General features: G+C 40.4%; 2 protein-coding genes across 3 annotated transcripts in view; one reads left to right on the top strand and one right to left on the bottom strand.

Moving 5' to 3' along the window:
* CCDC38 (coiled-coil domain containing 38) overlaps positions 1–13,844 on the top strand; it is a 53,922-nt gene extending 40,078 nt beyond the window's left edge. The window contains exons 14-17 of one of the 2 annotated variants that reach the window (XM_027774355.1): positions 4,515–4,703; positions 5,817–6,022; positions 10,177–10,270; positions 13,367–13,844. In XM_027774355.1, the coding sequence (XP_027630156.1) occupies positions 4,515–4,703; positions 5,817–6,022; positions 10,177–10,270; positions 13,367–13,480 (603 nt within the window). In that variant the 3' untranslated portion in view covers positions 13,481–13,844. The remainder of the gene's footprint in view (positions 1–4,514; positions 4,704–5,816; positions 6,023–10,176; positions 10,271–13,366) is intronic. The other variant, XM_006154877.3, reaches the window with a different exon arrangement.
* A 645-nt stretch (positions 13,845–14,489) lies between these two features.
* The window catches only part of SNRPF (small nuclear ribonucleoprotein polypeptide F), a gene marked incomplete in the record, with an annotated part of 7,850 nt that continues 6,640 nt past the window's right edge, over positions 14,490–15,699 (bottom strand). Inside the window, 1 exon segment of the mRNA XM_014590267.2 lies at positions 14,490–14,642. Within this exon segment, the coding sequence (XP_014445753.1) occupies positions 14,576–14,642 (67 nt within the window).

The following is a 15,699-nucleotide window of genomic DNA, read 5'->3' as shown; positions in this document are numbered from 1 at the left end:
ACTCCTTCACACACATACACATTTTCTTGGGCGTTTCAGCACCCTGAGTTAGCAGGGGATTTCAGTTCTTTGATGCTGGTTGTTTGGGGTGTCCTTTTGTTTTTCTTTTTTTCCCCCAGCATTTTTTTTTCCTATGGTAAAATATATATAACAAAATTTGCCATCTGATCATATTACATGTGCAATTCAATAGAATTAAGTATATTTACAGTGTTGTTTAATCATCACCACCATCTATTTCTAGAGTTTTATTTTTTTATCATCATTTCAACATAAAATTTACCATCTTAACCATCAATTAAATATACAGTTCAGTAGTGTTAATTATGTTCACATTGTTGTGCAATCGATCTCCCGAACCATTTTTATATTGCAAAACTGAAACTCTGTACCCATGAAATAGTAAACCCCCCCCTTCATCCCCCAGCTCCTGGCAACCACTGTTTAATCTTCTTTATGAATTTGATTATTGTAGGTACCTCTTGTAAGAGGAATCATATGATACATGTCCTATGGTGTCTGGTTTAGTTTGTTGCAGAAAAACAGATGCCAAGAAACAAAAAGCGGCACTCAGGAGAGAAAGGAGAACTCTTTATTATGTCAGCAGGCACAAAAGAGTTAACACTGAATCTCTGGGCCCGGCTGAGAGTTGGACACAGTCTTTTATGAGTGAATTGGATAAGGGGGAGTCTCAGCAGGCTAGGGGTACCCTATCGGGGAAAGAGGCTCAGGATTTGCCCTAATACAGAGGTGGCAATTAAGTATATTTACAGTGTTGTTTAATCATCACCACCATCTATTTCTAGAGTTTTATTTTTTTATCATCATTTCAACATAAAATTTACCATCTTAACCATCAATTAAATATACAGTTCAGTAGTGTTAATTATGTTCACATTGTTGTGCAATCGATCTCCCGAACCATTTTTATATTGCAAAACTGAAACTCTGTACCCATGAAATAGTAAACCCCCCCCCTTCATCCCCCAGCTCCTGGAAACCACTGTTTAATCTTCTTTATGAATTTGATTATTGTAGGTACCTCTTGTAAGAGGAATCATATGATACATGTCCTATGGTGTCTGGTTTAGTTTGTTGCAGAAAAACAGATGCCAAGAAACAAAAAGCGGCACTCAGGAGAGAAAGGAGAACTCTTTATTATGTCAGCAGGCACAAAAGAGTTAACACTGAATCTCTGGGCCCGGCTGAGAGTTGGACACAGTCTTTTATGAGTGAATTGGATAAGGGGGAGTCTCAGCAGGCTAGGGGTACCCTATCGGGGAAAGAGGCTCAGGATTTGCCCTAATACAGAGGTGGCAGAGAAGTAGGGACTCCAACGTGCTCAAGGCCTCTGGCCGCTCAACAGTTCAGGGGAAGAGCAGCTAGTTTGCAGGGGAACAGAAAGCCCAGGTAGCTATCAGCCCTGGGCTGCTTCAAGGTTGCCCACAAGTTCTTCCATATCAGAAAAGAAGGTTCAGGCAGTTATCAGCCTTGGGTTGCTCCACATCAATTTCACTTTTCATAATGTTCTCAGGGTTCATCCATGTGGCAGCATGTATGAGAATCCCATTCATTTCTATAGCTGAGTAATATTCCATTGCATGTATGTTTATGCCATATTTTGTTTACCTATTCAACTGTTGATGGACACTTTGAAGGTTTCCATCCTCTGACTATTTTAAGTAATTCTGAATCTGTTAGCAAAATGTCAAATAAATATCTGTGCTATTTCTCCCCCAACTCCTGCCCCAACCAAGTTCCTTTAATTCCAGTATAGGGCAATTCTGAAAAGAAGTAGCATTTTCAATCATAAACACTGAGGCAGTTAGGTCCCTAATTAGAGAAAAGTGGAATTTATCTGAATGCTATTTAAAATATATATATATATCCATAAAATTTTAGTCACAAGTGTAAATACATATAAAATTCATGTATTGTACACATGAGAACTAGGGCTAATAATTTATAGAGTCTCCTAGAGAGAGAAAATGTGAGGTGGGGAAAAGGAAGTGGAACAGGAAAGCATACAGGAAAAAGTATTCTTAGAATTTTTCTGCTTCCCTTCTCACATTCTTTCAGATCTCAAAATGTACAAAACATAATCCTTTATAAATAAAGAGTTGTATGCAACTTTTTAAAAGTTTTTTGCAGCCTTATTGAGTTATAATTGACATGTTTTATGTTCACAAATTATCATAGTTACTTTGAAGCTATAAATATAAACTGAATATTTTTATTCTTTCAGAACTTCTGCATTTCTAAATGTACTTAATTCCCTAAAATTTTTCCCTTGTTTCAATATTTTATTTTCAAGGACCAGCAGTTAGCATAATGGCTATGCCGCTGGACTCCCATGTAGTCGACTGCGGTTCAAGTCCTGGACCCGGTGGCTTAAACTCATGCCGGGCGCGTGTGCGTGCGTGCCCAAGATCCCAAGAGGGGAATGGAGGAGAGGGGATTGTGGCATGGCCATCCCCCCTGGGGAGGGGGAGGGGGATTTCTCACTTTCTGCCTCTCTCTCTCTGTCTTTCTGGCGAGTGCACACGTCCAATAGCAAAAACCTCTCCAAAAAAAAGAAAAAAATTTACTTTCAAAATAAAATTTTAAACCCATTTTAGTATAATGTGATGTTTGAAAGTGCAAAAATTGTAAGTGTACCTCTAGAGTGAACATGTCCATGTACCACCCCTCAAAGCAGGGATTAGATCCTTCTCAGCACCCCAGGAAATCTCCCTCCTAGCCTCTTCCAGTCTCATCACTCCTCAAAGATGGCCACTATCCTCACTTCTCTCACCATCAATTAGCTTTCCTGTTTTTGAAGTTTGTAGAAATGGAATCCTAGAACCAGACACATGGCTTGGTGATTAAGGCAGCCAGATCCCACATGGCTGACCACACTTTGAATCCTGGCCCCATCGGGTTGAAAAACATCCGTACATTCCCCAAAGCCTAACAGGATGGAGAAATGGAGAAGGGATATCAAAGTGACCGTGACCATGCCCTGTGAGGGGGCGCTTTCTCCTCCCTTTTTCTGTTTCTCTGTCTCTCTCTCTGGCAAGTGCATGCACCCTCTGGTACCAAAAAAAAAAAAAAAAAAAAGAATCCTATGTCTAGCCTCTTTCTCTCAACGTTATGTTCGCGAGGTTCACCCATGTTGTTTTGTGTAGCGATGGTCTGTTCATTTTCCGTGAACGTGAAATGGAACCAAGCTGTCCCGTTGTGGAATCTGTGGAATGTGTCCACCTCTGGTATTATTCCTCTTTCGCTCAAGTGGCTGATGCAGTTCAGATGGGAGAATCGTGTGGCCGGGAAACACACTGTGACAGGATTAGCATTACAGAATTGCTGACTTGGAAAGAACTTCTAGTGATCTCTCGCTATCTTCTCCCTCCCCTCTCTGGTTTTGATACAATAATCCCTCCTAAAACATTGATCCGTCTGGTCGTATCACTTCCCATTCACTGTGGGAGGTGTCTGAAGTTCTTATCCGGGTACTCGGAGTCTTCCTTAATCCTGCCCCAGTCTATCTTCGGTAGACTCCAGAGCTCCTCCCCTCCAGCTCAGCCTCCCTTCACAGCTCCTCCCTCTAGCCGGGCCTGCCATCTGGTGGCAGTCCCAGAGATCATCCTGACACTTCCTTTCTGTCCATAGGCCTGTGCCTTTCCTTGCCCTTTTGGTCTGTGGAGCTAGACCCGCAATCTCTTTTTCACTCATGAGCTATCTTCTTAAACATCATGCCCCTCTCCTATAATTATACTCTTCTTCCCTTTAAAAAAATCTCTCTTGTCTTTCTCCTCTCCTGTTTACCAAAGCAACGTAAAGAAGAGAGGAAAAAGCCACAGTCTAAAAAAGCCACAGCCCATCCATCTCTGTAGGTCTAAGTGTTTAAGAGGTCTCCTCTGGAACATCCATCCATTTCTAACCATTCCCATATTCAAGTCGCTGTTTCTCAGTATTTCATATATTTTTTTTAAATATATTTTCTCTGCCTTGTTGAATGATTTGCATTGCAGCAATTTTTTTCATGTACAATATGTATTTCAAACCTTGATGTGTTACTTTTGCTTTTTTTCTTTCATATTTTTCTGTCTCCCAAGTATTTTTTTTTAAATAACATGCTATATAAATAGGAAACACAGTAAGTTATTTTACAGAGGGAAAAGAGGGGTTTTATGACAAATAGGACTTATGCATTTAAAAAAATGGTTTTGTATTTCTCCACTTTTCTAAAACGGTCGTTGTAGTATAAATAGAAAATGCAATCAGTGTTAGAGAGGAAAAAAGGACCTTTGTGGTAAATAGGACCATCAGGAGTCTTGTTAAACGAGGAGGGGGAAGTGACAAGCCATTGGAAGTACACTTCTGGTATCAGATCTTGCTTGTAAATAAGCGTTGATGGCTCTGGAAGGAGTTTGTCATTCCTGGAGGGGTCTCCCACGGCTCCAGGAGCCACATCTGTCTTGACTTGTATTATTTGTCCTTGGCTTTGTGGTGACTCTCATCTTCTTGGGCAGAAGCGGGCATTTGGGCAGAGTTCTACCTGGAAAGCCATTTACTTTGCTGAGCAGTTTCTTGAGGCCCTCTTATCTACAAATACCGGGTATGCAGTGGAGAAAGAGGATGGCAGTCTTCCTGTGGTCTCGAAACAAGTTACATACCAGCTCATGAATCTCCACCAACAGATAAAACGGCGCAGTTGCGAGGTACAGGGATCAGCCAGGTTTGACCTAAGCTTCTGTTTAGACTCAAATACTACAGTGGCTTCCCAAGGGACTGAAAGTTAAACTCCTAAAAAAGCTTTAGTAGAACAGCCTGGGAATCTGTTTGCTTATAACTTTTTTTCTCTCTCTGAAAGAATTTATTTATTATTCATTTATTTATGTATTTATTCAGCAAACATTTATTAAGTGTAAGGTCAGATGCAAAGTACTATTTCAAATGCCATTGTAAATATAAGAAGTACTTCCTGACCTCCAGGTGCTTCCAGTCTAGAAGGGGAAATAAGGTCTACATGCAGGTAACTATTAAACAGGATGATTACAATTTTAGCAATAATAATAGAGTAATATATTAAAAAAAGAGGGGTTGACATATTATGCTATTAGGAAGTGCATCAGAGTGGCAAAAAGGAATTTATGATATATACACTGCCTCTACTTGAATGCTTAGGGCATCAGATACACAAAACATTCAAGCACGAAGATATTCTTTTTATAGTAATAAGATAGTCTCCTTATAATTATTTTTATACCTTTGTATAAAAGTATCTTTTTTATATGTAAATGTATTTTAAGAAAATATTCCAAAGTGTTAAAATAGTAAAATATGACTGTAATTTGATATAGGTTAAATATCACTGTTTCATTTTCTCATTGGTTTCTGTCATAGTAAAGTTTTTTTCTTTTTCTTTTTCAAGAGGTTTTTGCCTTAGGGCTCATGCACTCACTGGGGAGAGAGAGACAATGAAATGGAAAGTGAGAAATCACCCACCAGCGGGGATGGCCACACTGCAGTTTCTTCTCTTTCATTCTCCTCCTGGGATCTTGGGCATGCACACACGCATGCACCCGGCGTAAGTTTCAAGCCACAAGGTCTGGAACTCGAACTGTGGTCAACCATGTGGGAGTCCAGCAATGTAACCATTGTGCCATCTGCTGGTCCCCTAAAGTTTTTCTTTTTAAAACACAAATATTTAGTGGCATGTAAAGGACTTTGCATTGTAATAAAGCAAAATGGAATTTTACATTTATCGGATAAACAACTGAATAGGGATGTGATGTGATGTGTTCAGCTCTTCCTTGTCTTCTCAATCTCAGGAAAAGCTGATAGACTCGCTTAGTAAAAAAATTAATCAAGTGTACAGAGTCTGCATTGGAGACGCTGAGGTTGGCAGCCTCAACGCAGTTCAAAAGCTGGTGAAAGTAGAGTCTCGCTTGGTGGAGCTCAGTGACCTCATTGAATCCATTCCCAAAGAAACTGTGGAGGTGATTGAGAGGATAAAACAGAAAGAACGGCGGCAAAGGTACAGTGTCTTATCACACAAATGGAGTGAATGGCTTGAAGGGAGCTATTTCTGCTGGAATTCTGTAAACATTAAGCAAGTCCTGCTAGCCCTGTACAGGGACAGTGAGGAGGAACAAAACCCAGCCCTCCCTTCCTCATAGAGCTGTCATTTAGTGTGAGAGACACTTCATCAAATAGTCTTAGCCTATAAATGCCATTACTAGCTATAATGAGTGCCAAGAAGGAACACTAAATAAATAGAGTTCAATAGGGCAGCTGACCTAGTTTGGGACAGGCGCGAGGGGGTTCTTTTCACTTGGAGAAATGAATCTTCAGGTGAACACACTAATTACACAATAATTTTTGAAGAGCTATTATGTAGAAGGACCCAAGGCATAGAATGAGGAGCGCTTCGTTGGAAACCTACAAGGAGGCTCAGTATATGGAGCTGTGTGAGTCAGCGCTACACGATCAGCACGTAACTGCCAGCACTTAGTGACTCATTTGTTCCTCAGGAAAACCTCGTGAAGGTTACCATGCTTGGAACCCCACTCCCTACCCCTTCATCCTTGCCTAGCTGGGGGCTTTTCTGGAGAATGTACTGATTCACAAGTTTCCACACTGAGTTAAAGAAGGATTCTTATGTGCATACTACATTTAAGGCTGTGATTATTAAAAATACAACATGGGCCAGCAGGTGGTGTGGTAGTTAAGATGTTGGACTTCCACATGTCCGACCACAGTTCAAGTCCCAGATGTCTCAAAGATCACTCTAGGCACGTGTGCATGCATCCGTGCCCAAAATCTTGAGAAGACAATGGAGGAGAAGGAATTGTGGCATGGCCATCCTCCCTGGGGGATAATTTCTCTTTTCCACTCTCTGTCTCTCTCTGGAGTGAATATACCCCATGGCAAAAACCTAAATAAATACACACACACACACATACACATGCATATTAAATATATATATATATATATATATATATATAGAGAGAGAGAGAGAGAGAGAGAGAGATTGACTGACTCCTGGTATTATGTGGCACATGGGGAATGTTCATCAGTGGGGAAATGTTCATGTTGTAGCGAAAACCATGTTGAGAAGCTGACTAGAACTATGGCTACCAGCATGGGAATGAGAGTCTGCCTGCCTGGATTCAACTACTTTAAAAATTAATAATCTTAGGCAGGCACCTAACCTCTTAAGACTCAGTTTTTAAAATCTGTATAATAGCAGTAATAATGGTACTTATCTCATAGAATTGTGAAGATTAAATATGGAAAAGCATGAAAGTATGCTTGGTACATAGTAAGTACTTAAAGATTAGCAATTACTATTAGATATTTTGTTATTGCTTACTATATTGCTAGTGCCCAGGGTGTATTACTTCCCCCATATAAAAATAAAGCCCAGGAACCAGCAGTTGGCTCAATGGCTATGTTGCTGGACTCCCATGTAGTCAACTACAGTTCAAGTCCCAGACCCGGTGGCTGGTTTAAAACCCAGGCCGGGCGCATGCGTGTGCATGCCCGAAATCCTGAGAGGAGAACAGGGGAGAAGGGACTGCGGTGTGGCCATCCCCCCTGGAGGGGTGATTTTTCGCTTTCTGTCTCTCTGTCTCTCTTTCTTGTGAGCACAAGCACCCTATAACAAAAACCTCTCCAAAAATAAAAATAGAGCCCAAAATACATTAAGGTGATCCTCTAATGGAATCTTATTGAATATAAAACAAACTTAAAAGATTACTTCTGGGGACCAAGAGCTGGCATGGTGGTTAAAGCATTGGACTCCCACATGGCTGACAATAGTTTGAGTACCAGACCGGATGTCTGCCTCCCGGGGGGACGGCCACGCCACAATCCCTTCTCCTCCATTCTCCTTTCGGGATCCTGGGCATGCACACACATTTGCCCAGCTTGAGTTTAAGCCTCTGGATCTGGGACTGGAACCATGGTCGACTACATGGGAGTCCAGTAGCATAGCCATTATGCTAACTGCTGGTCCCTTTTTTTAAAAAGAATTTTTTGCTTTAGGGCACATGCACTTGCCTGAGAAAGAGACAGTGAGAGGGAAAGAAAAAATCACCCCCAGGGGGTCTGACTAGCTGTAATCTCTTCTCCTCCATTCTCCTCCCAGGATCTTGGGCACACATACACACATGCCCAGCATGATTGTCAAGCTGCAGGGTCTGGGACTCGAATCATGGTGAGCTAAGTGGGAGTCCAGCAACATTAACTGCTATGCCTTCTGCTGGCCCCAAGATGACTTCTTCTATAGCATGACCTCACTATGCCTGACTGTACTGGCAGCTCGTGCATCTTTTCTTACAGCAGCAAATACACTCTCCACAAGTGTAATTACAACTTATTTTTAGCAGTAATACATAATTATTTTCATTCTTATTAAAAAGAGAATTGGGGTCAGCCAGTGGCATGGTGGTTAAGGCAGCTGGATCCCACGTGGCCAACTGCACTGTTGAAATCCCAGATTTAGTAGCTTGAGAAACACACCAGACATATATGCATGAGTGTGTGCCCCAAGTCCAAAAGGAAGAAGAAATGGAGAAGGGACTGCAGTGTGACCATACCCCATCCCACGGAGGGTGCTTTTTCACTTTCACTCTCTCTCCCCAGTGAGCACAGGTGCCTCCTCGCAAAATTTGGCCAACTGCACTGTTGAAATCCCAGATTTAGTAGCTTGAGAAACACACCAGACATATATGCATGAGTGTGTGCCCCAAGTCCAAAAGGAAGAAGAAATGGAGAAGGGACTGCAGTGTGACCATACCCCATCCCACGGAGGGTGCTTTTTCACTTTCACTCTCTCTCCCCAGTGAGCACAGGTGCCTCCTGGCAAAATTAAAGAAAGAATTTTATGGTTTTCTCCATATTTGGAGGCATCTAACAGCATCCAATTTTTGCATTAAATGTTATTTCCATTCCCTATAGATAACTTTATACCTAGGATATATATTTTTATGAACCTGTGTATTTTACCTAGGTCCATAAAATAGCTATCACTTACCGAGTGCCTATTCTGTGCCAAGTCTTGTACCAGATGGTTTGCATGTGTTACCTCATTTCATTTCCCCCACCCCCGCAACCTTAAAGAGAATAAGTAGCGCTTTTTGGCCTTAGTTTGAGATAGTATTCAAAGATTAATTGGAAAGTACACCATTGTGATTTTTATACTTTTCTGAACATGCTATACTTCAATAAAGAAGGTTTTTGTTTGTTTGTTTGTTTTGGAGAGGTTTTCGCTATAGGGCGCATGCGCTCACCGGACAGACAGAGAGAGACATAGAGACAGAAAGCGAGAAATCCCCCCCCCCAGGGGGGATGGTCACGCCGCAATCCCTTCTCCTCCATTCTCCTCCATTCTCCTCTCGGGATCTTGGGCACGCACACACACGCACCCGGCTTGAGTTTAAGCCACTGGGACCAGGACGCGAACCACGGTCGACTACGTGGGAGTCCAGCGACATAACCATTACGCCAACTGCTGGTTCCCAATAAAGAAGATTTTTAAAGGGGAGAAAATAGTTGGAAGTTTACTCAAGTGGCCATTGTACAGACTAGCTGTCAAGTGCTGAAATACGGGTTGTCGGGAAAGTCATGATGCGTTTTTGTATGGGAAAATAAAGTCGTGACTTCCCCAACAACCTAATATATAGACTTGCCCTCATTTTAAACCAAGACCTGGGCTAGCAGATGGTGTGGTAGTTGAGGTGCTGGATCCCACATGGCTGACCATGGTTCAAGCTCCGGACCTGGCAGCTTGGAAATCACCCTGGGCACATGTGGGTGTGTGCTCCAAATCCCAGGAGACTGGAGAAGAGATTGCAGTGTGGCTATCCTCCTGGGGAGGAGTGGGAAGATTTCTCACTCTCTGGCAAGCGCACATGCCCTGTGGCAAAATCCTAAAATAATACATAAATAAACCAAGTCCCGGGTAGATTTTGTTTCTTCTAGGATAAAAAGGATTTATTGTTAGGTTTACCTAAATATTCAAAAGCTGTTCAGAATAAAGATGTAGTGTCACTTTCACCGAACCTTAGAGGAAGCCTTTTATTTTATTTAATGAACATTACTGTTCATTACCAAACAGTAATGAGTACATCTTTCTTTGTTTTCCATGATTTATGGTTACAAGAATGCCTCTCCCTTCTTTGCCAGGTTGCGTGAAGAAAAAATGAAGGAAAAACAAAAACATCAGGAGGAAAGGCTAAAAGCTGCTCTGGAAAGAGCAGTAGCACAACCAAAGAGAAAGGTTTGTGTTTCACTGTTAACGGGTCCTGATGTAATACAGGAGTTTTGTGGCACAGAAATTATACCCTGCAGCCACTCCTCACTAACCACCTACCCGTTCAACTGCTCGGACTGAAGCTCTCTGGCGCAGGGAATCCCCTTCCTCAGTCTGTCTCGTTCTCACAGTCGGTTAGCATCCACTACACAAAGCACTTGCAATCACCTAAGACTACGTATTTTGTTTATATACTTGCATTTTATTGCTCATTCAGAATAAACAGAAATGATTACGCTGGTTTTATATTACTGAATTGTGGTGTGTCTTGTCACTTTCTGGCACTCACCTAATATGTATGCTCTTTGTATGGATAAAATTACATCATCCTGGGGCTGGCAGGAATAGTGGTGCTTAGTGTAATGAACTCCCACATGGTTGACTGAGGTTCGAATCCCAGGCCTGACAGCTAGCTTTCTCACTTTCCTTCTCTGTCTCTCTCTGGTAAAATCAAAATTAATAAAATTAAATATTCTTTTTTGTAAAAATAACATTCAATAGTACGGTGTCACATAACAGCTACTGAAAAATACATCAGCACCACCACACACATTCACCTTTAAGCTCCCTGCTTCTCACCAATTGGATTAACTACTCATAGGAATGGAATTTAGTTGAGTGAATGAGTATTCATCTAACTTGCCCAGGTTGACCTCAAAATTCTCTCGTAAAAGTCTCTTGCTCGCAGCTTCAACTGGGCTCTCAGGTTCCATGTTACTCTTAGAATCAGTAAAATTGTTAGATCTACAATTAATTCTATTTAATCTTTCTGGTAAAAGAAGCCTCCTTTCTCTCCTTTCTCCTTAGTCCTAGGTTCATGAAACCAGAGATTCTTAGTTTTTGCTGTGGGGTGTTTATACTCAGGAGAGAGAGAGGAGAGAAAAAATGAGCTATCATCCCTAGGGAGACGGCCACCCCACAGTTCCTTCTTCTCCACCTTCCTTCCGGGATCTTGAACATGGACGCACATGTGCTGGTGTGACTTTTCAAGCTGCAGGTCCAGGACTTGTAGATGGCCACACAGAATCCAGCGCTTTACACCTCTACACCATCTGCTGGCCCAAGAGTCTTCTTCTTAGTTTTTTTGAATAGACGATAGAGTAAATGGTTCAAAGTTGAAAATGTACAAAAGCATTCAGTGAAGTCAATCTTCCTGTCTCCCCCACACCCTATATCCTCTCCCCACCACTGCTGAGTTTCATCTGCATCCTTCTGGACATACTCTCTTTTAGATAGTGAACCCAGAGAATTACACATTCGAGGAGACTGGAAGGGTCTTCTAACTCTCACACTCTAAAGATAACAAAAGAATGTTTATCTAGTTCAATTCAATTCTTCCTATGAAATTTCCTCATCTATCCTCTCTTCCCAAGAGACCATTCATCCCTTCCTCATGCACATCCTACTTCTAATAAAGCCATCAAACTGAAAAAAGTTTTTTTGTTAGGTTTTTGCCATAGAGCATAGGCGCTCACCAGAGAGAGAAGGAAAGTGAGAAATCACTGCCCAAGGCAGATAGCCACACCACAATCCCCTCTCCTGTTTTCCTCCTGGGACTTTGGGCACACATGCACGTGCACCCAATATGACTTTTACGCTGCCAGGCCCAGGACTTGAACCTTGGATGGTAATGTGGGAATGCAGCACTGTAACCACCTCGTGCCACCTGCTGGCCCTGAAATTTTTTTTTTTTTTTTGAGGTTTTTGCTATAGGGCACGTGCGCTCGCCAGAGACAGAGATAGAAAGTGAGAAATCACTCCCCAGGGGGGATGGCCATGCCGCAATCCCTTCTCCTCCATTCTCTTCTTGGGCTCTTGGGCATGCACACACAAGCTCCCAGTGAGTTTAAGGCACCAGGTCCGGGACTTGAACCACAGTTGACTACATGGGAGTCCAGCGGCATAGCCATTATGCTAACTGCTGATCCCCCCTGAACATTGCTTTTTAATATATCCATCATTCCTTCTGAAAGTCTTGTGACTTGTGTATCCCTAATGTCTGGAACATAGTGGCACCCAGTAAGTGCTTATTAAAACTGCAACTAAGAATGAAAATGAAAAAACAAACAAGAAAACAGTAATCTGATCAGTCAACAACATACAAAGACTTCTGGTAAAGTTTACTCAAGACACGTCACTGGCAATTTTCTCAAACAGCTTTAATAACAAAATTTATCAAAGTCTGGACATTTACAAAAAACTGACATTATAAGAGGAATTCAGGGGGGCTGGCAGATGGCATGGTGGTTAAGGACACTGGACTCCCACATGGCTGACCACAGTTCGATTCCCAGACCTGGCGGCTTGCTTTCTCAATCCCCCCCGCCCCGACCCTTCTCTCTCTGTCCCTCTCTGGTCAAATTAAAATAAGTAAATTAATTTAAAAATAATCAAGAAAAGGAATTCAGGGATTCTAGTCCCCCAAGGACAACTCTGTTGTAATGATGGGAATGTTACTGTTTTAACTTCTCTGGGGCCAGGAATGTCAAGTATTCAGCAACAGAGCTAAGCCTCACATGAGAATTACCTTGTTTCAAATGCCAATAGTATGTGCCCCTAATAAGACACAGGCATGTCTTTGTGAAATCTATTTGCACCAGTTATTTATTTAAATCTCCCCACCTTCTGTTAAAACTTAACTGCTCTGTCTTCTGTATGAGTGCTCAATTTGCTACTTTGCCTAGAATGCTGGACATCCATTGGATTATCAATTCCTCTGTAATTGTGATTTTTTTCTTTTCGCTTTCATTTGAATGTGAGAGAGACAGAAAGAGAGGAGCCAGGGACCCTTGACAGGGTCTTACCAGGTCATGATACTCCCCCTAACCAGCCACAATCACGGTTGACCCAGAATCCGAACCCTGGTCCCTCCTCATATGGCTCCAGTATTACACAGTGGTATCCTATCACCTACATCACTCTAGCAAGGCCTGCAACTATGACTCTTTAATATTTTAAGCCATATAATTCCTTGTAAACCTAAGTTAACATTGCTTTTTTACATAATGCAATAGAAAATGGTCATATCAAAGAATATTAAGTATTGTTTTTCTTTTGTTGCAGTTGGGGAGACGACTTATCTATCGGTCAAAGCCTCCATCTGGTAACAAACATGAAGTACTTTTAGTCAGTGACCCAAGAACAAAAACACAAGAGGAAGAATATTTTTTTACTTGAATAGCAGTAGTAAGACATTATATTACCAGAATGTTTTAGGTATATTTTGTAGATTTTGGCTCTCAGTAATGGCAATATTCTGCCCCAGCTACCAAACTAACTAATTTGAGTCAAGCCTTATTCTAATGGCTATAGGATTGGGAATGAGAGTTATTTACTTTTATTGAAGACTTCAAAAAAAATTATATCAAGTATTATTCTATAGTTAAAACATTTGTATCTATACTTTGAGTTGTCCCAGTTGGGGATAAATATCCAAAGTTAGGGTATTGACATAACTAACTACATGGTGAATAGCCACCAAAGGTTAAAAATGGCCATTCTCTGACATGAGAATTTAAATGATATATTTTCTCAGTCTAGAGGGAAGTTTACAGCATATTGTTACTGGTATGGACTAATGTCACTTTATGAGTGCACAACTCTAAAATATCTGAAAGGCTTTGAGGGGTTTAAAACTTAAGTGAAAACCACGAGAGTAAGATCACAGAAGACGAGTATGATCACCTTATCATTTTAAGGCTGGTTTTTATTCTATATTAAGTTATGTTCAGAAAACTTTATTCTTAAGTGAACGAACCAGATGTCTGCAACCTAAATGTCAGCCCACAATTTGTACGGTGCCCTAGTTCCACAATCACTTTAACTTTCTGATGATTTTCCTTGTCTCTACAATGTGTGCATTATTTAGCTGATTACAATTAACATGTAACTTACTGACCACTAAGTAAAATAATGCAGTATCTAACAACACTAAGAAAATGCTTAACTTTATACACGTTAAAAGTGGCTCAAAAAGAACTTTAAAAGTTTTGGTTTGTATCTAATTACAAGAAAAGAGCTGAAAATCACCTGCATAAAAATTTTCTAAAGCATATAAATATCTCTTATAGAAAAAAGGTAGAGTATTAGGCTTACAAAGAAAACCAATCTGAATGAAGTTGGGTGGCTCTTAAAGCATTCTTTTATGATTTCAACTGCTTCAATATCTGAGCTTTACATGTAAATATACACATGAATAGTTGACAAGTCAAACTGAAAAACAAACAAATCTTTATTGTCTAGAAATATATATAAAAAAACCCACAAAAGATGCTATTCTCTCATTTCCCCATCTTCTTCCTCTTCTTCAACACCTCTGATATAAAGGACATTATTACACCTGTAAATAGAAAAACAGCCCATTTACTGTCCCATCCAGAATCCATGTTTCCACATATGATTACCTCTAGATTATTATGGTATGAAAATATTGAATACTAAATTTACAATGTATCATTCTTTCTCTTCATAAAAGCTTTATACCGATTTGTTAAAAAGCACATGCCACTTATTTTCTTTTTAGGCTGTGGTTTTTATAACATGACATCTTCAAGAAGTCACAGAAAATGGTTGCATCTAAGAGTCAGAATATTTACTACCAATACTAAACAAAAATCTTAAGTATAAATAGCTCCAAACCCTGAAATCTTAACTTTGACATGTTTAACAATTTCGAAGACTTTTAAAGTTAGTTGTACAGTATTATGTTAAATTTATAATGCTTAAAAAATTATTCCAAAATTGAGGCACTAATTTATTTGTGCAGATATTTCTAATGCTCACCAGTAACACCTTACATAAACTATTGCTATTGTTACCTCATTAAAACTCCTTATATAAACTGTTGTTTGTTACCTTATTAAAACTTCACCCAGATGTCCAGACAATGCACCATCTATGTATTCTTCTGTATTTGCAAGCTTTGAATAAAAAGCAATATATTAGTACAAGTGCTCAGGAGGAAAACAGTGTAACATACCTAACACTGGTGAGAGAACTTATTAACTAAGACCTTTCTATACTAACTCAAATTGTAGTACTTTTTTGTTTCATATATTCAGTAAATTTAACATTCATGAATGTAAAACTATTATATAATAAAGCTTGTTTCAACATACATGCTTAAATCTCCTATGTTACGTAAGATTTTTTTTTTTTCTGTAAGATATCAAAAGTATATCAAGGAAAGCAGTCTCCAATTCACAAGTAAGAGATTAAAAGTTTTCTGCAGGGACCAGCAGACTGCATAATAGTTACGTTGCTGGACTCCCACAGTAAACTGTCTTTGAGTCTTGGACCTGGTAGCTTAAACTTATGCTGGACACATGTGCATGCATGCCCCAAATCCTGAGAGAATGGTGGAAAAGGGATTGAAGCATGGCCATCCCCTCTGGGGG

The sequence above is a fragment of the Tupaia chinensis genome, unplaced genomic scaffold, assembly GCF_000334495.1.
Source record: "Tupaia chinensis unplaced genomic scaffold, TupChi_1.0 Scaffold000423_1, whole genome shotgun sequence".
Classification (NCBI taxonomy): Eukaryota; Metazoa; Chordata; class Mammalia; order Scandentia; family Tupaiidae; genus Tupaia; species Tupaia belangeri.
The sequence above is the reverse complement of the archived record's forward strand: the minus strand, read 5'-3'. Positions and strand labels throughout refer to the sequence as shown.